Below are 24,921 nucleotides of genomic sequence, written 5' to 3'. Positions count from 1 at the left end.
AGTTATGATAGAAGAAAGCACTATAGCACACATTACATTTATTACTCTGAAACTTTAAGGGGGATGTAAACAGTACATCAGTATTATGGAAGCCTGTGCTGACTGAAGTTTAACTATTTACTTGCTACTTCGAGAATTCATGCTTTGCACTTCAGTAAGAAAGCATCCCACTTACTTAGGCCAGACTTTTATCCCTTTTTTAGTCATAAATTAAATAATAATTTCCTTATTCTTTATTCTGGCTTTTGCCTTCTAATAACCCATGGCTATAATGAAGGTTCAAAGAAAAAATGGCTTTTCATGATCACTTTAAAAAGTCAGAAACATCACTTCCAACTTAAATATAACTGAAACCACTGAAAGACAGCACTTCTGGCACACTCAGCAGCTCAAGCAGTGGTCAGTCTCAGTACAAAATATTTAAAAATGTTACACATTGTAATAGTTATAAACGTCAGGACACATTCAGCTGCAGACTAGAGGAGCCTAGGAGGCATGCGTCTGAGCCAAAAGGGGAAAGCCCTCCTGTCTGTCCCAGCCCAGCCTGTCCCGGCACTAAGTAGTTACTGAATCACTCAAGGAGAGATCACTTGTGAAACTAGATCACTAGTTATTTAGTTATTGCAAGGAATTTTACCATTTATGTTAAACAAAACTGTTATGACATCCGTTATGCTGAGACTAATGAAAGCTTTGAAATTTGGGGAAAACAAGTATGTTGAAAGCATTTTTAGTGCATAATTTTTGCAGTTTTAATTAAGTTCCAGGAGAATAAAAAAGGAAGAAAGAGGATTGAAGAAAAGGGGGTGCAAAAGATTGGGAGAAAAAGGAAAGAATGAAGGAAACAAAAACGGAAGGAAGGCGTTACTTGATAGGTAGTTTACCAGGAAACTTGCAAAAGGAGACAGTCAAAAAGGACCAGGCATTCATCTCCTATTCCATTTCAGTGAGACACTAAATTCCTTGAGGTCAGCTGAGAACCCAATCTGAACTTTGCTGAATCTATAAATTCTGCAGGTCAGCGATCCTTGCTTCCCTGTGTTTTTACATACTCTGATACCATTAATTATTGTGCCTCTGGTACATTTTGTAAACATTTTAATCATGAATCTAATACACAAAACACTGTAGTATTGTAGTTTGCTTTTGCTCATCTAGGATTCACCAGTCCTGTCGGGAGGTAACCCCCACTCTGATTTACGCCGAGAGTGTAACTCATAGTTAGAAATTTAGGTAATTTAAACTTCCTCCCACCAGCACATGCAAATGACTGCAAGTACCAACAAGAGCTGCATTCTTGTAGCTGCCATCCTCTCCCCGAAGACTCTGATGTGCCCCTTCCGAGATGCAGCAAAACATCTTGTTGGGGAGCTGACATACCACGCAGTTTTCTGCCTCGTGAGACTGCACAGTGAACAGACCCTTCACCTATTTCTTTCAGTTTACCAAACACAATAGATTAAAAAAAAATCTTAAGGACAGGTCTAAGAGAAACTAGGTAAACTAAGAGATGGTAAAGAGAGGCGGTGGAAATTAAGACGTCAGAGTTTTTATCCCTTCTGTTACTGACTTGTGTGATTACAGAGAAGGCAATTAATAATCTTTATTTTTTCTAATCTCTAAAATAGTATTAACTACTGATAATACATGTATTTAGTGATGAAATATTTGAAGTTTTCACATGATATGTATGAAATATACTTTGCAATTACATTACTCTCTTAGGCCTCATTTTCTAATGCCTTGTGTCTCGTGCCAGATGTTTATACCAGTGTCTCAGGAATGCAAACTGCATATAAAATACTAAGTTTCTCTGGGTTTTATGATTTATGTTTGCTATCAGCCAAGTGTGAGTCATAGAGCAATATAAAATTAGGCTACAGATTGCTTCAACAGGACAGCTAATTTATTGCTCTGCCCTGGTTATGTTAAAACCTCCCTAGACAAGTTAAGATGTTTGCCACCCTTACCGTTAGAACGCTTTTTGCTAACAGATAACGGTAATCTGTCTTGTTGCAAATAAAGCACTTTTTATCTTCATATCCACCGAGGACTTGGAGATTTAGGTTGTTTCCTTTCTCTTTGTCAGAGACTTCCATGTTTTTGACTGCCGCTGTTAAGGTTCTCTCCGTTTTTTCTTCTCTAGGCTGAAGACCTCTAGCTCTTTAGAACTTTATCTTGTGCTTTCTTCCTTTCTGATGACTCTTTGTGCTCCCCCCTGGAGCACGCTGCCTGCTTTTGCTTTCCAGAAACTTTTCTTGAGGTGCAGTGCTCAGAACTCAGCCCCAGGTTACTCCGGCCAGGTAACCCATGCCGTTTACACCCAGAGCAGGTGGACAACTGCGAAGGAAGCGGGTTGGTTTGATGAGCGTACGTTGGCCATTTCATAAATAGTAGTAATTATTAACGTTAGCTATGTGGGTAGTTCTCTTATTACGCGAAGTGCTTTCAAAGGCTGTAATCATCTATTAACGGTAACGGGCCTTCGTAGGCGCAGGCACGTGTCCACGCGTCATTCTGAAACGCCGAATTCGGGATCTCCCAGCGGCGGCGGTGCCGGGGCAGTGCCGTGCCGGGGCAGTGCCGTGCCGGGGCAACCCCGCCGCCGCCGCTCCCGGCAGCAGCCGCAGGAGAGCACAAATTCAGCTGTTTCTCTGGGGGCGGGGAGGAAAGAGGCGGCCTGGCCTGGCGCGGCGCGCCGCGGCCCGGCCCCCTCCCGCCGCCTCCCCCGTTGCCTCCCGGCCCGGCCCGGCCCCGCCCCGCCCCCGCCCCTGCCGCCGCCGCCGCTGCTGCCGCTGCTTGTTGATGTTTCACTTTGTTTTAATTCCCGGGTCGCAAGATGGAGGCGGCGCTGGGACGGCAAGAGCTGCTGCTGCTGCTGTCGCTGGCTGCCGGGCTGCTGGGCCCGGCCGCGCCGCTGCAGCTGGGCCAGGTACCGACGGGGCCGGGGCTGGGGCCGGGGCGCGGCGGGGCCAGTCCCAGCCCCTGTCCCTCTGCCTCCGAGGGGTGAGCCGGACCCCGCCGGGGCGCTGGGCGGCGGCGCGGGCGTCTCCTGGCCGCAGCGGCGGCGGGGCGGCCGTGGTTGCCTCGGCCGCAGGCTGGCGCGGCCGGCCGGGCGGCATCGCTGGCGGGCGCCGCTGGCGCGGCTGGAGACAGCGGGCGAAGCCGGTGGCACCGAAGGGCGGTGTGCCGGCCGGGTACGAGGGTTGTTTTCCGCGTGTAGCGCTTGGCAGCCTAAGGTCCGTTACCCCCACTGACAGTGCTTGTCCTGCTGCTCAAGTACATTTCGGTCTAAAATGTACAAAAATGGTACAAAAGGAAAATTTATGCATCGACCACAAACTCGGTTGCTGTGCATGCAGTGTTTCCCACTCCCTTTAATCATTCATTTATATAGGATTTGATATGCTGAAATAAATATCTGACAGGTTGAGGGGGGAGGAAGTTACTTCTATGCCATGTAGATGTATTTATATTGTATTTTTATGCTTGTCTACCCACATCTTGATGGTTCAGTGCTATAGAAGTATATGGTGCATTAGGTCCATGTTTGCTCCTAGAGATTTGTGTACTCTTGAATTGAACCAAGAAAAGGTTTTCCATGTATTGGTATATTACGGGGCATCGTGCTGTCTGCTTTTCCGTTCCAGTACCTGTGCTATACCTTGGTAAGATTAGTTTTAAATTATATTTGGTGGCTTTTTAAAGAGTGGAAGGAGTTTTTTAGCTACTACTTAGGAGATCTCAGTGGGAATAAAAAGATGTGATGTGGCACTGGTGAGCTTTAACCTCTAGAATTACAGAAGAGAACTGCGTACTTCTATCTGTACTTGAATCATGACTAAATACATCCTCCGATTGTTATAATCTTGATCTCCAAAGTGTGAGATCGCAAAGAGGGAAGAGCTGTCTTGGGTTTGTAGTCACTTGTCTAGCCAATGTGAAGTTGCTGTCTTGGCAGTAAATTTATTATTGCTTTTTTCCTCCACAGTTTTTTTTTTTTCATTTAAGTAAAACCTTTCCAAGAAAGCCTGATGGAGGCCCTGCACTGGCACATCCTGTGCTGCAAAGCAGGATTCCTGGGCTTACTTCCTGGTTTCTGCTTCTCTCTGTGAACATTTGAAGAGAGATCTGCTTAGCTCTGATTTCAAAATGGGCATCTAGATCTTCAGACACCTATAAAAGTGCATCTGTGCTTGAAATCAGGTGCTCTAAAGAGAGCAGGGAGGGCTCAGTCCTCAGGTACTTTGCTTATCCCTCTGAGAAAGGGAGCGCTAGCTTGAGTTTGCCAGAAAACACATGAAGTGACAATGGAATATAGACTTATGCTCTTGCTTACCTTCTCCCTAGAAGCTATCGCACTTCCACACCAAAACTTCAACTTAATAGCATTAAAGTTGTTTGTCACAGCTGGCAATTGTACAAGATGTGGAGGCACATCTGCGCATGCTATCTTTGGATCTGAAAGCGTGAGTGAGCATGGTGCGGAGTGCCAGTGGGTCCTGTGGAAGCCAGCCTGGGGTCAGAAATAGAATAGGTATGTTTTAGAGTGCTAGTAAGGCTTGACTTAGTAACTGGGGTGTAATACCTTACGGGCATAGCTGTGCTGTTTGTGGGGTTGAGTTTGTCCATTTGTGCTGTACTACTTAGGTGGTCTGTCAGCTCAGTTTTTGCTAGTTGGAAGCTTCTGCACTTTTTTAGCTTTATATTGGTGTGGTGGCATAAGTATATGCAGAAAAGCTCTTTTAAGAGTCAAAAGGGGAACATAGACGTTTTTACTAAAGTATTTTTTCTTTTCAAACCTCAAATTTAAAAAAATAAAAACTTGTGTTTCCTCCTGCACTATTTCTTTTTGTACATCCAGGATCATTTTTGATGTAGAAGGAACAACGCATCTTGAGAAAGTTTTGAGTAGAAGAATTGCTGGGTTTTGAGCATGAGCTGGTTTATGGTGGCCTGATAGGAACGGAAGTGCCTAGGCAGCGGGAATAGGCAGAGCGGGAATGCTGCGCTGTCAGGTTGGCTTCAGAAGCCACGAGCTTAACGACAATGGGCGATGGGGTCAGAATAATTGTGGTCTTTCCTCAGCATGGCTTGGGAGTGCAGACTGGTTGGGAGCAGGCAGCATCAACACGTTCAGCTTTTCTTTGGACTGTGCCCTCTACAATTCTGTGAGCCCGCTGGCAGCATACTACTGATAGCTTCACATTTTGTAGTTCTTATACATGGTATTAAAGTTTACCTCCAAGCTGATGGCCGTGATGTTACAGAAACCATAATGGAAGGACTGAGGAAAAACCTTGAAACATTGGAATAATGTTTTGTGAGGTTGAAACGCTTTTTTTCAGCTCCGGAATGTGAACGCCTCCGTTGTTGTGCAATACTTGTCATTTCTTAAAGAAGCTGTTTTGAAATCTGGACCTTTTGTTTTTTTTAAACATTAGCATGTGTGTTTTGATTTTTCTTTCTCCTCCTGAAATTTGGATGAGCAAAACTGTATTACAGATTGATTGATACTAGACAAAGTTTAAAAAAAAAAAAAAAAGGCAAGGAATGATGCAACAAGACAACCAACCTTCACGTTAAAGTAATGTGTTTTTCTGGTGCAAGGTCAAGAATTAGGTTTTGTGGTTTAGAGTATTTTTTTAATGTGCTGATAGGAGCTGGCCAAAAGCACAGTGGGCTGAATGCTAATGCGTGTTGTTTGCTTACTCTGTTTGCCTCTTGATAATTTAGGTTTATCAGTGTTCTTTCTAAATGGTTTACTTGCCTACCAGACTTTTTTTTTTTTTTAGTTTAGTTGCCTGAAAAATATTGTTTTCAGATTATTTATTGGTTGCAAGAAACCTCTTTGTGGATGGATTATTTCACAACAGAAGAAAGTAATCTTCAATACATCAACCATTTGAGTGGGTGTAATGTATTTTAATCAAAAAAGAAACTTGTCAATAGTGACATGCTGAAATGTTTCTTTCATTGCTTTATGCCAGTTTCTCTATTGACAGCCTGGTGCATGTTCTGAACCTTATGCTTAAAAGATCTGACATCATCTTCCCATGTATATTTGATTAAATTAAAGCAGTATGATGCAACCATGTCCTGGTGATGTGAGACTAAGTATTCACCTTTAAAACTCCTGATAAAATATTCATAGTATGAGTTGATTTAATAGGGAGAAAGCAAAGGCGATTAATTCTAGCAACATATGTAGGGCAAAGGAAAGGATAAGCGATATTACACTAAGAATCATCGCAAAGCAAGGAAGGAATGTAAGCGTGCTTGTTCAGAAAAGAAGAGGAAAGGAAAAGCATCATGTTAGATTTTTGTATTAACAAAGATAGTTCAGCTTTAGTTACTTAAGCAAATACTGGATTTCGTTATCTTATCCTAAATATTTTAATGCAGTTTAATAATGCCAAACCTTATTGCAGAAGGTTTGTACTAAAATTTTGTAAAATGTGAGGGACTGATTATTGTCTTGCAAACTTGTCATGTCAAACTTGTACCATGATTATTTCTTAACTCAGTTATGCCTGATTGCAGTTAAGACTCATCCTACAGCATAGCTCTGTTTTGAGTCTGATGAAAGAATTATGAGAAGGATAGATCACAGAGCCCTGGATTGCAAATATACAGTTAACACTATTTGGAGCCAGTTGTCCATGTGAGTGCCAGACTCAAAGGGTATGAGTTTGGGTTGTAGTTTTGTTTGTTTGAACACCTTTTCCCCATAATTTCTTTTCAAATTCAGAAACAAGTTATTCATTTTGTCTATTTCTTATCTGTTTGGCAGCCTTCGTTGGACTTTATATTTTCCTATCGCAAACAGGATATCCCAATAGTGCCTGTGTAATTGCTGCAAGGGGATTGTCTGTCTTCCAAGTCTCTGTACAGCTGGCCATCTTGCAAGGCACTATACCATCTGTTCCTAGTGCTGCCTGTCCCACTTCCCACAGGCCTTCTAGTGCAGAAGGAGCCTTGTTCGGAGAGCCTCAGTAGAAAACAGCTGTGCTTTAAGTGGGTTGGCTGCTAGCGGCTGAATCTAGATGGGGTTTATGTGACTAATGCAGTTGTGTAGGACTTAGCAGTTACCCTGTACTGGGAGGAACTGCACGGTGCACCCCATCAGGTACCCACTGCCTGTGGAAGAAGTTTTTGCTTGATTCTGTAATCAGATCTGTTTGAAGTCCTGGCGTGACTAGACCCAACACCTTTGTCTTGGGCGGCATTTTTCATAAAAGGCTAAGATTAGGTGAAATGTCCTCTGTAGATTTGTGTGGCATTGGTATGGGCAATCTTTAAGAATTAATGAATATTCCCTTTTAACTTAGGCCAGCTGCTTTATATTCTTTGCTGCCATCTTTTCCCCATCTTGCTCTTCCGCTACTACTGCGATTACACTGCCCCAGTTAACACTCCTGCGTTCTGTTGCAGCACATGGTGAAAGAGAAAGGATTAGAAAATGATCACTACCTGCTTATCTCTATTGATCCAAGTCCACGAAAATTGACTAGTTCACTGTAATGTGTGTTGCCACACTGTTACTGCTGTTGCCTAGCTGTCCTAGAACAGAATGACATACATTTGTGGTATAAGTGCTGTCCTCTTTACGGGTACTGTGGCCATTACCACTGTAAATATCACTGCTGGAGCACTAAAACAGTGATGAGAAATCATAGGAAAACTCAGGAGAGACATCTACATCCTATAAAAGCATTAAGAATGATGGGACCATTTTTAGTGTGAATTGGAGAGTTTTGCGTGAAGGCGTTCACCAGCACAGGAAGGGATAAGGTGCTGTGAATGATGGAACGGGTGTCAATGGTAAGCTGAAAGCACAACCTGATTCCTAGGGACCTGAATTGCTGCTTTGATTCTGACTCTGTCAAAGTCCAGCTTTCTGAAATATTCCAGTGAATTCAGGACCTTTTAAATTACAGGGCTGTCTGAAATTTATGTGAACTTTCATGATAGTGTTAATACTGAAAAGTGTATTGTAAGTTATACAAACAAGTTTTAGACTCACAGTTCAGGTTTCTCCAGAACTTGACAGTGCAATATTATGGATTACTGCAGAGGACCCATCTCCTGCTCTCAGTGACTTGTTACTACAGGATTGGCTTACTATGCTTTTGATACACAAAATAAGTGATGCGGGGTTATTTACTTTTCTTAGTACTGAAGTGTATAGCCATAAGACACAGCTGTAAAACACTTTTCTCCCACCTCCCCCTAAATAGTGAGTTTTATTATGGTAATGTAAAAAAGTATTTTCTCTGTTGAAATTAAAGGATGTTTCATAATCTGTGAGTCTTCACCCCTAGGATTGGAAAGATGGGTATTTGAGTTATCACTGGAGCACTTTTTAGCAAGCATGGCTTGTCAGGCCAGGCATTTCATCATGAAAGCATGGTACAAGAGCTATTGGCCTGCCCAGTCTGTTTCCCTCCCAGTTTACAAGCATTAACAACATATGGCTTTTGAGCACTTATTCATGAGTAGATATCAAGGGGGTGCCAACTGGGGTTGTGTCAACAGGGGGGAACGCTGTGCATCACCCATTCCCTCCTGGGATGGCACTCTGCTCTCCTGTGAGCTGCTTGCAGTAATCCCTTCCTCTTTCCCCCAGCCCTCCTGCCTGGCTTTTCATTGTGTTTGGCATGCATCTTGTGGTTCTTGCCCTCATGTAGATTTTGGTATGGGGTGTGTAGGGTCAGGAAGATTGGCCACAGCAGGACCCGTTGAGTTTTGGGTGCAGCACTGCAGGAGGGACCAGTGGGAAGCCATGGGAAGACCAGTGGGAAGCCATGGGAAGACAGCAGTGAGGAACTCGCCTCCAAGGAAGGGTTACGTGAGCTGGGAGCATTAGCATAAAATCAGGAAGGCTGAGTTGGAGGACTGTTATTTTCCATGGGAAGATATTGTGAAGAGTCATGAACGACCTGTTCATAAATTGCAGCAAGGAAGCTTCAGGTTAGACATTAGGAAAACTTTTAATGTTAAAGCTAGCTGAGCATTAAATAGTAGTTGACGAGAGTGTGAAATTTTTGGACGTCACCAGAGAGCTTTAAGAATAAGTTAAACTAACATCTGTCAGGAATCAGACATCAATGTAGTTGATTCTGACTCTGGAAAGGTTGGTGTTCCTCTGGTCCTTGAGATGTTTCTGTTCTGATACAGAGCGTTTGGAGGAAGAACAATTGAAAACTGATTATTTGTTAGCACCAAAACTTTGAGATCTATTTGAAATGTTTCTTAGCAAGACTGGCACCAAGTCTTTGAGACTGCTTAGTGAAGAAGGAACATAACAACAACTCAGGAGAATGGATGTACAGAACATGGGAAGTCATCAGTAGGAGAATTTATTGGATCTGGATGTGAGCAGACTGGTCATGGGAATGGCAAGAATATGAGTTCTCCATTGCTTGTGAAGACAAAATTGCAAGGGTCATGGTGTAGCCACTGTAGGGGAGTAGTAATCATTGTTCTAAGTTATTGAGCAGCTTTATGAACCTGTGCCATTCAGAGGATGCCCCATCACCTTGCCTCTGATCAGAGGGAGATGCTGCGAGGAGAGGCAGACCGTGCAGCAGAGCCAATCCAACAGCCTGTGGCCGTGAGAGCAAGTAGCCCAGCTCCTTCTTCCCAGCTGCGTGCTTGCGTCTCTTGTGCTTGCCTGGCTCTTCCTTGCTTGTCAAACTGGCAGAAAAACAGTCTGTCAAAAAAAGAGAAAGTTTTCCTGACTATTTAATGAGCAAAATTGGCTCACTGGCTTGGCATAAACGAAAGGGAAGGATGATGTGCAGGAGAAGAGAGATCTGACACTGTCTCTCTTAGTGGCAGAGTTAAGCTGTTTTATTTGTCTGCAAGCTATGAACTATTTTTTGTAACTTTGACAGCATGGAGGTGATCAGCTGTAATATTTTAATTTCTTAAACATGTAATATGCTCTTCAAGTGCGAGTTTTAAGTATGTACTGGAATTCATGACTGTGCTTGCGGATACTACGTCAACAGAATTGACAGTTGTTGTGAAGAAAATTAATCATCACATATACAGCTCACTTTGTACGTTTAATACTCAATTGCTGAGCACATCTATCTTGCCCCATGCCCTTCATTTTCAAATAAAGCATTTGATTTAAAAAAAAAACCTCGGGAGGATTTTCCTTTTTTTCAGCAGTTACAGGCTCTCAGTCATATCCTTTTTCTTGTAATCTCAGTGAGTCACTTTGTAGATGTTGAAAAAAGATTGCAAAATACTTTCTATGTAAAGGAACTCAAATTTCATTTGAGTCTTAAAAGCTGAAGGAATATTAAGACTGCCTGGAAAATCCATCTTTTGGGCCCTTTGAATTCCCAGAAAACAGAAAAATCTGGGAATTCATGACACAAGGTTTTGGTAATCTGTTAAGCAGTTTGAGGGTGTAAAAGAAGTACAGCTCTGAATGCTAGATAAAGAGCTAAAAGTTCGGTGGGTTTTTTTTTTAACATACAGAGTTCTTAAATCTTGAGAAGAAAATAAGTGGTTTGAGGAAGTTACAGGATGACAGAATAGATTACATCCTATGATTATATTATTGATCTGGTTTATATTTTCAGTAATAGGCTCCCAGTTCTCTAAGTAAATCGGTAATTTTCATTTACTTTGAATAGCTAGGATTTAAGTTTTGAAGAAAAGTCAGTATAAACACCTGTTTCCTGGAAGGGGCATCGAGAAAGAGATTTCTCTTTGGTCTCAGTGGTCAGAGAGTTTTCCTGCTGATTTGACAAATGCGCCTGAAGCATCAATGACAAGTAATTTCCAACGAAAAGGTTATCTGTGTTAGATTTTTAAACCATGCTTCTCATCATGCCAGACTTTTGCTGAATCAGATTTGGATGTTTTTCAGTTTTTGGTAATCCTGGCTACCTATGTATACTGATTAACACCTTTTGTTTTAAGGATTTTTTTACATTATAGTCACACTTCAGAAGCTCTCTGTTCATGAATTGTGACTATATTGTGCTAGGTGCTGTATATTTCAAGTATTTCCTGCCTGAACATTTAGTGTTTTATAAAAATCCCAAACAAAAAGCCTTTTTATGTATTTAAATTTTTTAAAATCTGTTTTAAATGCTGGGCAAGTTCAACTTTCTATTGAGACATGATTTACTTTTCAGCTGTTAGTTGTGAAACCATGACTCCAACACAGAGCTAAAGAAGATGCTGAAGGTATGGAGAAGTTTTCCAGAGGAAAATGAAATGCAATTAGAATCATTTCAGGCTCCCAAAAGGCAAATAAGGAGCTTAACATTATTTTTGAAGAGGTGACTCAGGAGAGCAGTGTGGCAATCATTACTTTTGGCTATGTCCAAGAGAGGTTTGGCTTTTGTATGTAGGTTTTGTCAGGGACAGGCCTGGGAGATTTAAGGTCCCATCTGCAAAAGAGCCCCTGAAATTACAAGGGTGAAATGGGAGGACAGAATGAGTGAGTCGATAAATTACAGCAATTAGGGTTTGAAAGAAGGAAGCAAATCCCCATTAGCTGTGAGTTTGGAGGTATCCCGTGTAGCATAATTTGGGAATGATAACCAGAGAAAAGAAACAGCATTACTGCTGACACTGAAAAAACTGAGTGTTCTTTAGCGTAGGCTAACATGTATTAAATTAAACTTTACCTTGAAGACTAAGTGGAGCACTTAAAAAACATTTACAGAGAATCTGATTTTTACCTTGTATTGTCTATTATTTTTCAGCTAATGCGAAAGACTTCTTTTCTATTATATCCGTGTGAAGCAAGTTCTCCTGAGAATTTAGCTTGATTATTATTATTTTATCTTTTTTTAAAAAAAACCTTTTGGTTTGGGGATGCAGCTGTCATTCTTTCTCATCAATCCTCTTTATTAAAAAGAGAGGAAGAAAAACCCCTACCCTTACATGAAACAAGTAAGCATATTCCTCTTTCTTCTGTCTGATGGATAGAAGGCCTGGGAATGTGGTCTGGGGATTGTACGTTGTCATTCATTGTACGTTGTCCTGTTGTCAGGACAGCGTGTGGAAGCTGCCTGTGGCCTGCAGTGGCTTATGTGTTTCCTCAGAAACTTACATCTCTTCTCACTGTTGTTTTCCAGGAAACGATCAGAGTCAATGTTATGATGTTGAAAACCAATGGAGAATTTCACAAAGGACAGGTTTGTCCGGTTTTTCTATTTAATCAGTGAATTAATATGCAGTGAAACGAAGTCTGCATGTGGATGCAAATATATTGTTTTGTCTGACGTCAGTCAGTATGCAGTGTGTTCCTCTGAGAAGAGAATTGTAGCATAGGGCCAGGAACCATACACTCATTCTGCCTGTCTTTCTTCCAGGTTGTTTTTAATATCACCTATGTTAATGGACAGGTATATCTAAATGATTTTCCTATGAAAAGCGGGGTTGCCCACATAACATGTCAAACAGTAATATGTGAGTATGCTCTTTTTTTTTTTGCCCCTCCTACCTCCCCCGCCCCCCCCCCCCCCCCCCCCCCGGATTATTTGGCTTCCCTCTTATCTAGTAACCAAAGCTTACAATGACTACATGTTATCGTACTCTGCAAACCTGAGCATTGTAGAAGCAAATCATTTCCCAAGGTGGGATAATTTTGCTACTAAAATGGGTGGGAAAAAATCTTACTGTCTTGTTCTCAAGTCACATACACATGCTTATATGTAAATGGTCTAATCAGAAATCCAGGCTCTGCCTATCTTTTCCAAAGAATGTTTTGCACTACAAGCTAGACAATGTAAACAGAAGGATGCAACTCCACCCTGCTAATGGCTGTGTCCCTACATTGATTGGCATATATCCAAAAAGAGATTCAATAACAAAAGTATGAATTATTGTTAGGAAGATCTTTTAATTATCTCATTTCTGTGACAAACAAGTTTCTGCCAGATAGGATGTTATAGCACAAGTATTGCAGTTTTGCTAGTGTCCTGCAGTGGTTAATGACTTTGAATTATCTTGAAACTGCTATTTTTTCCGCTGATTAAATGCTACACCTTTTGTGAAAGACCAGAAAGTACTGTGATTTTTTTGCGATACACAGGGCATACTGTATAATTAATTAAACAAGGGCCATTATGCTCATTTGATTTAAGCTTCTGTTGTGTTCAGAATGATCTCTTGATGGATCAAGTGTAGTCAGTCTCTAGGTTGGTTTCTGAGGTCATCCTCTCCCTATAGACACGTACTTAGAAAGTACTAATGCTTTTTCTAAATTGCTTCTCTGAGCCATGACCTTGTTTCTTGAACCCTTCCTTCCCAAGCATGATCAATTATTAATTTGACATGATTTCTTGTCTGGAGAGGGAGAGCAGTAGTTCATTTCTCTCTTTCTGGGACAGTCATGTTCATATTGCTTCTGTTTTTTCTATCCTAGGATAGAAAAACATGGCAAAACGGCACTCACGTGCAAGATAATTGACTCCAGAAAAATAGATATGATTTTATTGACTTATTCTGAGAGATACTGAGCACTCTACTGTAGTTCCTATTAATTTCCCAAATCATAGTTGTATAGCTTGCAGTGAATATAATTACGAACGCGAATCTGAAACACTGAGAAAAATACTGATTTGACCTCGGAGCTAGGAACCTGGAACTCTCTATCCCTGTGTTTGGGTCTGAGTTCTCAGCATAGAACCTCTCTGTGTTATCTGTAAAGTAATGTTTATACTATTTACTTACTGAATCCTTGATGATAGATTCAGATAATGTTTGTAAAATGCTGAAGGAATATTGAGATACTTGTTACCTGTTAACAGAGGGGAAGAATACTCCTGAATGTATGTAAAAACCAAACTTGAGCCAAATATTCATTTTCTTGAATATTAGAGACCAAGTTTCCTGAATGATATTGTCTTGACACTGTTGTCAGATCATGCCTGGCACCTATGTCCCCACTTGAAGTTCCCACAAATGTCAATTTTGGAAGTGTGAGTGTCTTTCACTCCTGTTGAATGTAATGGGGATTGAGCAGCCCGACACATGAAAGGTTGGGACCGCGGGAGCTTCAGCTACTTGGCATCTTTCAGGCTTTCGTCCTTTAATGTATGTTTGCTGCTGTAAGTCAGAAGACATTCAGTAACCAGGTTAGTGCTCTGGTTAGTGCTCACACCTATAGGGAACCTTTCTCTTTCTCTCTAACCGTTTTCTCTCCTTCTGCCACTTATTTTTACAATGGAAGATATTGCTAAATGATGCCAAAAAGCATTTTTCTATATTTAAAATAAGCAAAATAGCTTTATGAGGAAAGGAGTCACTGCATAAAAGTAATGAACACACTGAGTTGTTACTGTGTAACTGAAAGACGCTGGTCTGACATTCCCCCCCCTTGCCTCTTAGGCTCCGCACGGCAAGTGGCACACACAGCACTAGTGGCGTAGCAGCAGGGGCCCGTTCAGTCTCGGTTCACGTCCCTTGCTGTCTGCCTGCTGGAGAGATCTGTCACCTCCACGCTTGCACTTCTGCAGCACTTCAGTCCTAGCGTGCCCTCCTCTGTAGTAGAGACGTGGTAGTTGGGAAAAGGATACTAACTCTATGCAAAAACACCAAGGGTAGAAAGGCAGTTCTCTGTGTACTTGTGGAATATTACTGAAATATTACTGGCGGAATATTGTTGAAATAGCTGAAAGCTTTTGGGTGGGAAGAGAGTTTGAGGCGTCACGGTCACATACGAAAACGGGGTGGGCGGGGAGAGAAAACATGTATGAGGGAACTGACGCTCATCTTGAGTAGCGTACACAGCGTGTGTGGAAAAGAGCATGTTTGCTTCTGCATTGAGAGGAAGGGGAAGGTTGTGCGAATCAAGATGTTTACACAGGTGGCTGGCTGGGCTGTGCCATTACTCTTACGAACTCCTTTGGACAACTAAAATGAGAATGCAGCAACAGTGAAGCCAAAGAGTGCTGCTTAGAGTGCTTAATTGCAAACCTCAAAGGCAGGGATGCAACACTGTTTGCAAGCTCCCTCAGTCTGGGGATCATACAGTGCTGGTGTTGTCTGCTGTGTTGTATCATGAGACCTGCTCCGAGTTTGAGTTGGTGATACACTGGTAGAAATCATGGCATCTGTTTTACCTGTTGCCCCGATTACTACTGCTTATAAGAGCAGTTACTGGAGGTGTTAAGGTCATCGGCATAGTACAGACTTTTGTACAACTGTTCAGGCATCTCTGGCTTGATGCTAGCGGTCCTCTGTAGTTGTAATGACTCTTCTATTCAGATACTATGTGTGCAAAGGCATCTACGTCAGAGTTGCATCTGTTTGCCCAAGGTTGTATACTGCTTTCTGGTTGGGGTGTTTTCTCTTTGAAAACCTTGACATCATGTGTTAACAGTGGAGAACGGAAACTTGGATAACTTACCAGATCAGCAGCGCCTGGGAACGGTCAGTGTTCGCATCATGGTTCACGAGTGGCCTTTGGCATCCAGTTCTGATTTGCAGCTGATTGTCATTCAGGAAGAAGTGACAGAAATTGATGGAAAACAGGTAAAAAAAACCCCAGCATCTGCTTGTTTTTAATTTAGGAGGGGCAAGTAGTTACCAAGGATTAAAAGGTTTATATGTGTCTGGCTGGTGGTTAGGGCACAAAGTATATAATCTAATGCTAGCTAGCACAGTACTGAGGAAGGTAATACCAACCTAAGTTGCCTGTATAATAGCAGGGGTGTTTCATGAGGAGACTTCAAGATTTAATGCTTCTATTCGTATTTTAAGTGTTGGATGACTTTCCATTAAGCTTGTTAGAATATCATTAACTCCGCCACGTGCTCTTTCAACATGTGCATTTATGCAAGCAAAGTCAGACTCAGAAGCAATACTTCATTTACAAAATAATGTACAAAATAAATAAAAGGGGCACGGGCTTATTCTGAGTCCTGAGGTTTTCCCCATTGTTTATTCCAAGCTAACAAAGCGTTTCAAGCATGTAGCATGGGAAACGGCTTGCAGCAGAAAACTCTTATGGCAAGGTGGGCTTGTTGTGAAAGCCCACACCACCTGAGAGGTTAGCCTTAGACTATTTTGCATGTAAAAGAATTAATTGATTTGAATAAAAATCTTGATAATGAACATGGATTTTGAGATGAACAGAAAAAAACACCCAAATTCTAACTGTATTTGCACAAATACCAGTGAATGTGAGGGGTTATAATTCTAGCTGAGATTGAAATGTGCAGAACTGAGTTCTCAAAATGACCTATAAGGTATAGTTATTTTTCCAACCAGAATGGTTCTGGAGAGAAGATACAGCTGCTGAAGCCAGCAAAAGTGTCAAATTTTTGTTTCACTACACGTCTGCATCTTACATGTGGTCAGGCTCTTTTGAAGCTGGCTTATGCTCTGCTGCCTTTTATTTTTTAAAGGAGAGTGATGATGATATCATTGATCCTTAATTAATTGCATGCTCAGCATGTAGTATTTTTTACAGGGATCTGCGTCATGTCAAAATTTTACTCTGTTAATGAAAAATCCACTGAGAGGTTTGAAGCTTTTCTAATGAGGTGTTTATCCCACTGTTAGGAGGCTAATATATCCTGGTTTGGTTCAGTTGTTACACAATAGTGTTGTATTTCAAATTTCAAACTAGGCATCACAATGCATTTCAGATTTTCATAGGGACCTGGTAAGAACAACCAGAAAGCTAAAGCTGTTTCCTTAATTGTTCCTTTAAGTCAAAAGCTTTCCATCTTTCTCATTAGTTATCAGCTGACAGTAACGAGCATCTCATTTCATTGCATTGTTCTGCGCATGTTCGAAGCAAAAGGAGGCCGTTGGTTGGCCTATGGCTCTGCAAGCATGAGCGAAACTGTATCACATGCTCCATTCCTCTTTTGTTAGTTATATTTCTGTGTAGCAGTTATAATTATGGTCACAAACACTCAATTTCTGTCAGTTCTTGGCCTCACAATGCAGTTACTGATGTTACTAGGAGTTATGTTGAATGTGTTCTATATAAGCGATTCTTGCAGTGATTATCAAGTGAAATGCGTCCAGTGCATCACTAGAAGAGGAGGAAGAAAACTACTCTTTCGGTTGTTGAAAAAAAGCAACATTACTGCAAAAGCAGAAGTGTCAGTCTTGCCTCAGCAATACCTTTCAGTGTTAGCAAGTGCTCTTTCACTACATACTTGAGTTTTGCATGCCCTAAAATGCCTCCCTGAAAGAGGATCATAATGAGCTATGTAAGACTTGGTTAAAAGCCCATGGAGTGACTACCACATGCTTTTGCCAGGAGAGAGAGACCCAGTCTGTTCAGCATATTTTCTAATGTGGTATAGTCTATAGAAGTATGGTAAGTAAAAACAAAGAATGCTAATTCATGTTATAACATCCCTGTGTCTAAATCTTAATGGCTTGGAGTTTTCTATGATGTATTGGTTTTCTCTGCCAGCCTACTTCACTCTTACTTTAAACTCAGTAATATCAACATGTTTGCATCTCTTGTAGGTTCAGCAGGAAGAAGTAACAGAAATAGATATTTTAGTAAAGGACCTGAGAGTACTTAGACATTTAAACTACACTGTCCCTTTGAAAGAGAGCATGCTGTATTCCATCCCAAGGGACAACGACATGTTATTCACACTTCCCAATCTCTCAGGAAAAGGTACCTTTCTTAGCTGTTACATGATATTTTTATCCATAGTTGATGTATTGCTTTACAAGGGTGAAAGAACATCATTATTCCTGTGTTTTACATAGTGAAACAGTTTCTTCATTAACAAGGAAGTGTTTTATGTGGTTTGTTTTTTGGTTGGGTTTTGGTTTTGTTGGTTTGTTTTTTTTTTAAAAAAAACACCTAAATTCAACTCTTCTACATTCTGCAACCCAGACATCTCACAGGAATAAATTTTTCTGTCAGTGCTATAATGGAAGTTTCTCTAAAGCTCCCCCTTTTTCCTGAGAATGAAAGAGAAAACTGGAGAGGAAATACCCGTCTGGGTCACTTCCAAACCAGAGAATAGTTTTATGTTATTAAACTTGAATAACTTAAAAGCAAGAGAAGTTATTTGATGCCTTAATCTTATTTCAGTTTTGTTTAATCAAAAACTCTCAAGGATTTCATAGGAGATGAATATTTTGATCTAGTTCATCACCTTTTAATCTGTCGACAGCTGAAATTTACAGCTAAGGGCACGGCTAAAGGCTGCACTGTAACACTGCTTCTGCTTCTTACCAAGTCCACTGCTCAAGTAAAAAAAAAAGTCAGCCTTCTGTGTTCTTGCTGTAAATGTGTGAGAACTGTACCATAAGTATAGAAGTGCAGCATGTCTTTGTTTTCCTGAATAGAGAGTCAAATAAAAAGCAAGCCCCTCACTAAATCTAGCTTTTCTTTTTCAGATATTCAAGATCCACTGCAAACTACCAGTCAGTACCTCATCCGGCAAGTAGAAACTACAGTAGATGAAGAGACATTACCTGGCAAGTTACCAGAGACCCCTCTTAGGATAGAACCTCCATCTTCTTACAAGGTAGTTTTGTTGTTTATTTTTAGTATATACCTTTAAAGACTGGTCTAAAAAGGAGAAGCAGGTTTTTTCCCTATATCCCCAGAGATGAAATGCATACATCTTGGTGACATTTCTAGGAGGAAAAGTTGTAGTAATATGCTGCAGATAGAGCTGAATGTTATTCAGTATTACAGTTTGAGGGAATAAACTTCCCTCCCCATTTTTAGTATTGTCTACAGAAACACATACAAATATTATGTTTTCCTCCTTTGTGGATGTTTACAGAACAAAACAAACAATCCCAGCATTGTTAGGATTCAGATAGTGGGTTTTCTTCATTTAAAGACCAAACACAACATCCATTTAAAGATGGTAAGAAGGTATATAACATCCCTAGACCTTTGTCTTTGGTCCTTTATTTTTAATTTGAAAAAAAAGCAACATAGTATGTAATAACTCCTTTCTGGAAGAGAGAATTGCCATTCCTACTTAACCTATTGACTTCTCAGAGTACTGTTTTGCTGCTTTACATTTGTTAAAGACCAGTATTTTCTGTTGTGTGAGGTATCTGACAGTAACTGACTTCCACAAAAGTGTAAGAAATCCTCACAGCCAACCACTAAGAAAAACAGACTTTTACAGACATACTCTACGAAACGTAAAAAACCCCCACTTCCTAAAGTACCCCTTAGCAGTGAGAAATTGTTGGTTTTTTGGTTTGTGGTTTTTTTTTTTTTTTTTTAATCCAGTAGGAATCAAATGGGTTTCTAAATCCTGCAATGTTCTGACCTCCCAGATACTTCATGACAGTGAGTTGTGATATTTACATTATACCGAGCTAAGCATTTATAACAATTGCAAATATTGTTTAGCTTTAAATTACATCAGGATTTTCTGACTTGAGTGCTTACCCCTCGGGGAGATGGGCCATTGATCTCACTCGCCGTAAGAAACACAGTAACAGCTTGAGAAGTTTCAGTTCCAGATGAGGTAGGGATGGGCTTGATGGCCTCCTCCCTCTCTGGCCAAAAGAAACACTTTAGAACCTACTGCTGAGACTGGAAGGTCAAAATAGTAAGCTGAAAGTTACAGATGAGCTAGAGAAGGTGCTACCCCTCTCCTGGGCTGTCAGCAACCCTTTCCCTACTGTACGCTGCCATGGTATCATAGCTTCTCTATGCCTAGGCCAAAATTGCTCTCCCTTCACCTGCTCTGTTGAAGTGTCCTTTATTTTCCAAAGTGGCCTTTCCCTTCAGGGAACTCTGCTAGGATGAGCAGAGAACTAAACCTTCCAAACTTTGTAGAAGAAAGAGGTCTGAGTCACCAGTCAATTCCATCCTGCTTTTATGTATGTTTAAGCATACATAAATTTAAGTAGAACTATCACCATGTAATGTGATTCACCAGTAGCTACAAAAACTGCACTCGCTATGTTTTGCAACCTGTCTTTTTATTTTTACCTGTTTGGTTGCAGGTGATGTGCCAGTGGGTGGAAGACTTGAGAAAAGGGTTGTGCAGGTTCTGGTTTCGATCTTTACCCATCTTCTTTAGTCTGATGGAAGTCATTGTAGTTGGAGTTGTTGGAGCAGCTCTTATTCTCAAAGTCTTAAAGCTGATTTTCCCTTCCTGTGAAAACAAGTAAGTAATTTTTGCTATTTTTTTTCTCTGATGAAAGCAAAACATTAACTAAAAAAGTCTTTCAAGAAGCAGCCCTATTCTGTAGGAAGATGATGGCAACAATTCAGTGAAAAGGCTGCCAGTAACTTTCCATTCCAAGTGACCTTTTGACACCTAGGCATTTCAGACAAACATGGGACTACATTGTGAGACATCATTAACATGAGACACCATAACCATACCCTCCAAGAGAGGAGGGTAGAAGCTAGAGCTAAATAATTCCAACAACTCTAAATCTTTTCATATTCCTACTGTGTTGGAGTTATTAAGTAGTTATGAAAGGCCTCAAATTTGGCTTTGCAAATTTGTATGGGAATTCTCCAAGGAGGAGCTACCTATGTAGGCAGCTTACAAGCCATAGCGATTGGTGCTACCATTGGTGGCAAAAGGTCATAAAGTTGATTGATTGACTGCAGATGGCTTTATTCACTCAGTTGGTGTATTACCAGCAACACTAATATTTTTCAGAGAAGTAAGCTCTCAGAACAAGGGGTGGAAAGATGAATTAGTAACTGCAGCTAAGAAATCAGGGTAGATAGAATGTGCATTTTAAAGCAACCCAAGTCAGTTCTGGAAGACCTCACGCTTGGAACCATACATTCTTTCAGGAGAAGTGACTGACAGTGTAGCATGTCTCATCACCCACAACAAACACAGCCGATGTCTTCAGATGCAACTGACCAGCTGGGCTTCTGAATGGCCCTGAGTGCGGTTAATTTATGTATCCACCCAGGAGTGTGAGTGGCCTTAGTCCTTCTGACAGAGCTAGAAAAATGGAGGGTTGGAAGATGAGGAAAGTTGGAAACTACAGTGACAAAAGAGAGCGTGCTTCCCCCTGACATTTCACAAAGCATGCCGTCAGTTTGGAGTACTTCTTGTAACTAACTTGTTAGAGCAGAAAAAGTGAAGAAACACTTTGCACCCCCCACAGCAGTAAGTAGCTTAACACTGCCATGTGTGAAACTCTGAACTAAGAAGAACTAGGAAGAAAATTCTAATCCCCATAAACTGTTCAGCAAAGTGTCTGATGGCCTGTCCATGGTAGAGGTCAGTCCAGAGCAGAGGAACCAGCCTGCAGTAATTTCTCTTCCAATTGGAGAACGTGGGGCTTGTGCATGGCTTGTCAGAGCATTTCAAGAAATTGTAACACTGAAGGATGGTCCTCCCCTCCTTTAAAAACACAAACAAAAAAAACGCCACAAAAACCAAAACCCAAAAAACCAAAAACCACATAGTCATTTTCTTGCTACCTGTGTAAAGTGGTCCTGTAAAAAGTGGTAAAGGTTTAATTCCAAACCAGCAAGAATGAGTAGAAGGTCTCATTTGGTGAATAACACAGTTGCAGATGTGAGAATTAGGTACAAGAGGCCTGGCAAAGTAGCTCCTGATGGCAGACAGTTTTAGGCTACTATGAAATTGAGCATATAGAGCCTACTCTGCTGGTATTTCAGATGTAGAAACTGGGCGAAGCGACCCCTCTGAAACCACAGCTAGTAATTTTGGAACCAGCTTTCCATCCAGTTTTCATTCTAACTTCATAAAAGAGGTATTATGAGGGTAATACTTACTTGATGCATTGATTTAAGCTAAGTTTGGGGAGTTTAAAAATAAATCTAATTTTTAAAACACAAAATTGTTTTGTGCATCACTTTCTAATGCCGGTAATCTTACCTTTCAGAGGCATCCTTCTCCTGGATCAAGTCAGCTTTGTACCTGTGATTACTATCAGCTTGCCTTCAGATCTCCCAGACAGGAAAAATAATTTAGAAGAGAAAGCATGTACTTAATACTGTGTTTACTTTGGAGTTACTGTTTTTTAAAAACAAATTTTTAGTTGACCTGAAATTTGGCACTTGATCTTAATACCTTGTTTGTTTCCTACTAAGAAAACTAAGTCAGTTGATTAATTGGTAAAGGGACGCTCAGGCTGAGGCCCAAAGCTGACTTCCCTGTGCCTCTCTGTAAACATGCAGCCTTTTCAGAAGCTTCAAAATAAAACAGCTTTCCACCCTGAGGGCTACCATTGGTTTTAACTTCTGTGAAGTCACTTTTCCACACCTCAGACAGGATGCTGGCTGCCTTCACGCCCATAGATAAACCAGGTCAGCTATCCTGAATAGCGAGATGATGAAATTCAGGGTGTCCTGAAGTCTCCAGATAGCATTCTTCAGAAAAGGACAAAGGAGTATCACAAACATTAGCTGTGCCTGCAAGCCTAAACAAAGCTGCCCAACCTGGTTTCAGGTCTCTTAGGGTTGAGTGTGCCTTGCAAGGAAAATATCACTACCAAACCCTTGTGTTACTCAAGTAATTTGACATTTTATGTATGCAAAACAAAAATTAAAAAGGCAGATTTATATTTCAAGCACTTTACACTTTTATGGCCCCTTCCAAAATTGTTAGCACTTGTAAACGATGTGCTTTTTGTATCTGTGACAGCAGTACTATGTAAAGTCTCAAAAGAAAAAAGAAAATTTTACAAAAGTACTGGCTTACTATTGCTAAGTAGGCCCAGTCTGCCCATGCTGATTTGTACTGTTAACATTTTTCAAATAAACATGTAAATTGTTTATTAGACTGTGTTCATGTGTGCATCTATATTTAGTTACATAAAACAGCAGCTTCCCAAGTGTGTTAGATGCAGGGTACTATTTGTTTTTTAGCTTTTTGTTGTTCTTATTTACAAAAATTGTTTGTCAGAAGAATGACTAGGAAAAACAAGAAAAAAAGAACCTTAACTACCTGGCATTAGCCTGAGCATAGTTATCATTTGAGTGAGCAAATTATCATCTTCAGCTTAAATTGTTATGGAGAGGGAAGAAAGCTAGGATTTCCGAAACACACACCCACCCCTCCCCCCTTAAGGAAAGATTATCATGAGCTTAATGAGATCTCAGAGTTATTCAGATACGTGTCCTTACAGCTATCTGTGACAGCAACAGGAACAACTCAAGAGTTGTCTCAATTGACAACTGCAGTGCAGTTGACAGCACTACAGTGGTAGAAGAAATGTTTCTAACACTGAACTGCCTTGAAAAAATCCAAAACAAAAAACCACCACCCAGCAGCACAGTGTGGTATACAGCAGCAGAAGATAAAAAGGACACTGCTCAAACTTCCTTTTTTTTTTTTTTAATTTTATTTTTTGTTCTAGCACCTTGTGGGTTTGTACTTTGCATTTACTTCCTCAAGCTCAGTGTCATTAGAGCGCAGGATCCCGAACATTTGCCAGACACCCAGCCGAGGAAGGACGATAGAATTGGGGATGTGTCACAGCTGGCTGGGCGTTTCAGGCAGGTGTGGAGCCATGATGCACTCGAGCAGGGCAGCTACTCTGCTGGTCTGGAACGAGAGGCAGTGACTGACATCGCTGGAGCCCCAAGCAGTGCTTTCCAGGACCATACCACAGGAGAGCTGCCATCATGATAACATAACCATGTAAGCCAGAGGTGATGGCAGAGCTGCAGAGGCGATGTCAGTGAAAGAAAACACATGACAGACAGGCAGTTGTCATCCATGGCTAAACGGGAAACCGCTGAGACTGGCACAGGAACGGTGACTGCACAGACAAGAGGAAATGTTGAAGCAAGTCTTCAGTCGCAGACAAACTCCTTTTCCATGTATGTGGAAATTAATGTTCTTTCCACTTCATGAACATAGCCCTGGCCCCTTCATTAACATAGTTCAAATAGAAGTGATGTATAAGGCTGAAGTTCTGCTTCTTAGAGAAAAAAAACAACAACCAAACAAGGAGTAGGATAGACATGATACATTACAGTTCTTCCTTACTGCGCAAGCATAGTATGAATTGCAATGCAGATGGAAATCTGGCAGCTGTTAGCATGTGCTCTTCGCATCCCTACTTATGAAACTCTAAACCAAGCACCTGCACAGCAACAAGGAGATTTAACTTGATTCAAAACAGCTGCAACATAAATAAATGAGTGGTTAAGCCTGAAAAAGTGTTGGTATGGCTTCACAACTTGGCTAATTTCCATGAGCTAATCCTCTTTTCTTCTGTGTTGTGTTCTACAAAGTTACAAAGCACAAGGGAAGAAATACTACCATCAGGTTAATGAAATTAAATTAAAAAAAAAGTGCAAATCTTGAATAAATCAATTACCTGACCATATTGCTGTGCTATGGAGCTGGAGCTATTAAGTCTTAAAAAGTTACAGCACTAAGGTTCTGCTTTAGCATGTATGTGGTTTTCCTGAGTCATAAAAGTCTCATGTGTTTCAGAGGAGTGTTACTGTGAGCTGGGACCACTCTTAACCATTTGTAAAACAGTTTAAAAACTCCTTACCACAACTGACACAGTTAGGAAAGGGCAACTGTTCTGCATGGCAGGTCTCATTTTCCCAGTACATGAGCTGACAGGATACAGGTTCCCAGCTGGGGGAAAACAAACCACCACCACCACCCCCCCATCCCCCCCCAAAAAAAACCCCCACAAAAAAAACCCCACAACAACCCCCCCCAAAACCCCACTCTTGTAGGATGGCAGTAGGTTTTTCAGAAAGGCAACATCTCTTACCTCCTATTATCCTGAACGGTGGCTCTCCCTGCAGCCTTTCTGTTCTGTCTCACCCTCAGAATGTCTCTCTGCCTTTCAAACACACGGAGGTAAGCAGTGCTGGCCCTTCCCTCCATGCAGGAACTCCACTGGAGGGGGTAGGTATCATCACGTTCTGCATTCCAAACCAAAATGAACCTCTGAGCTACAGATTCAGCATCCACCACTTTTTTTCCCCTCCATCTACCATGT

The 24,921-nt window shown here is 41.1% G+C and overlaps 1 protein-coding gene across 3 annotated transcripts; it reads left to right on the top strand.

Moving 5' to 3' along the window:
* Positions 1 to 2,667: 2,667 nt before the first annotated feature.
* GINM1 (glycosylated integral membrane protein 1) lies at positions 2,668 to 22,728 on the top strand. Of its 3 annotated transcripts, none has more exons than XM_075146184.1 (8): positions 2,668 to 2,932; positions 12,114 to 12,173; positions 12,351 to 12,447; positions 15,365 to 15,516; positions 17,476 to 17,632; positions 18,367 to 18,497; positions 19,951 to 20,114; positions 21,832 to 22,728. In XM_075146184.1, exons 1-8 carry the CDS (start codon positions 2,840 to 2,842, stop codon positions 21,938 to 21,940), a joined length of 963 nt encoding a protein of 320 aa, XP_075002285.1. In that variant the 5' UTR covers positions 2,668 to 2,839; the 3' UTR covers positions 21,941 to 22,728. The 3 variants fall into 3 exon arrangements, with proteins under 3 accessions (XP_075002285.1, XP_075002287.1, XP_075002286.1); XM_075146186.1 differs by lacking the exon at positions 21,832 to 22,728 and adding an exon at positions 20,762 to 21,808 and having other exon boundaries at positions 2,773 to 2,932; XM_075146185.1 differs by lacking the exon at positions 2,668 to 2,932 and adding an exon at positions 6,557 to 7,824.
* The last annotated feature ends 2,193 nt before the right edge of the window (positions 22,729 to 24,921 follow it).

The sequence above is a fragment of the Calonectris borealis genome, chromosome 3 (assembly GCF_964195595.1).
Source record: "Calonectris borealis chromosome 3, bCalBor7.hap1.2, whole genome shotgun sequence".
NCBI lineage: Eukaryota > Metazoa > Chordata > Aves > Procellariiformes > Procellariidae > Calonectris > Calonectris borealis.
The sequence above is the reverse complement of the archived record's forward strand: the minus strand, read 5'-3'. Positions and strand labels throughout refer to the sequence as shown.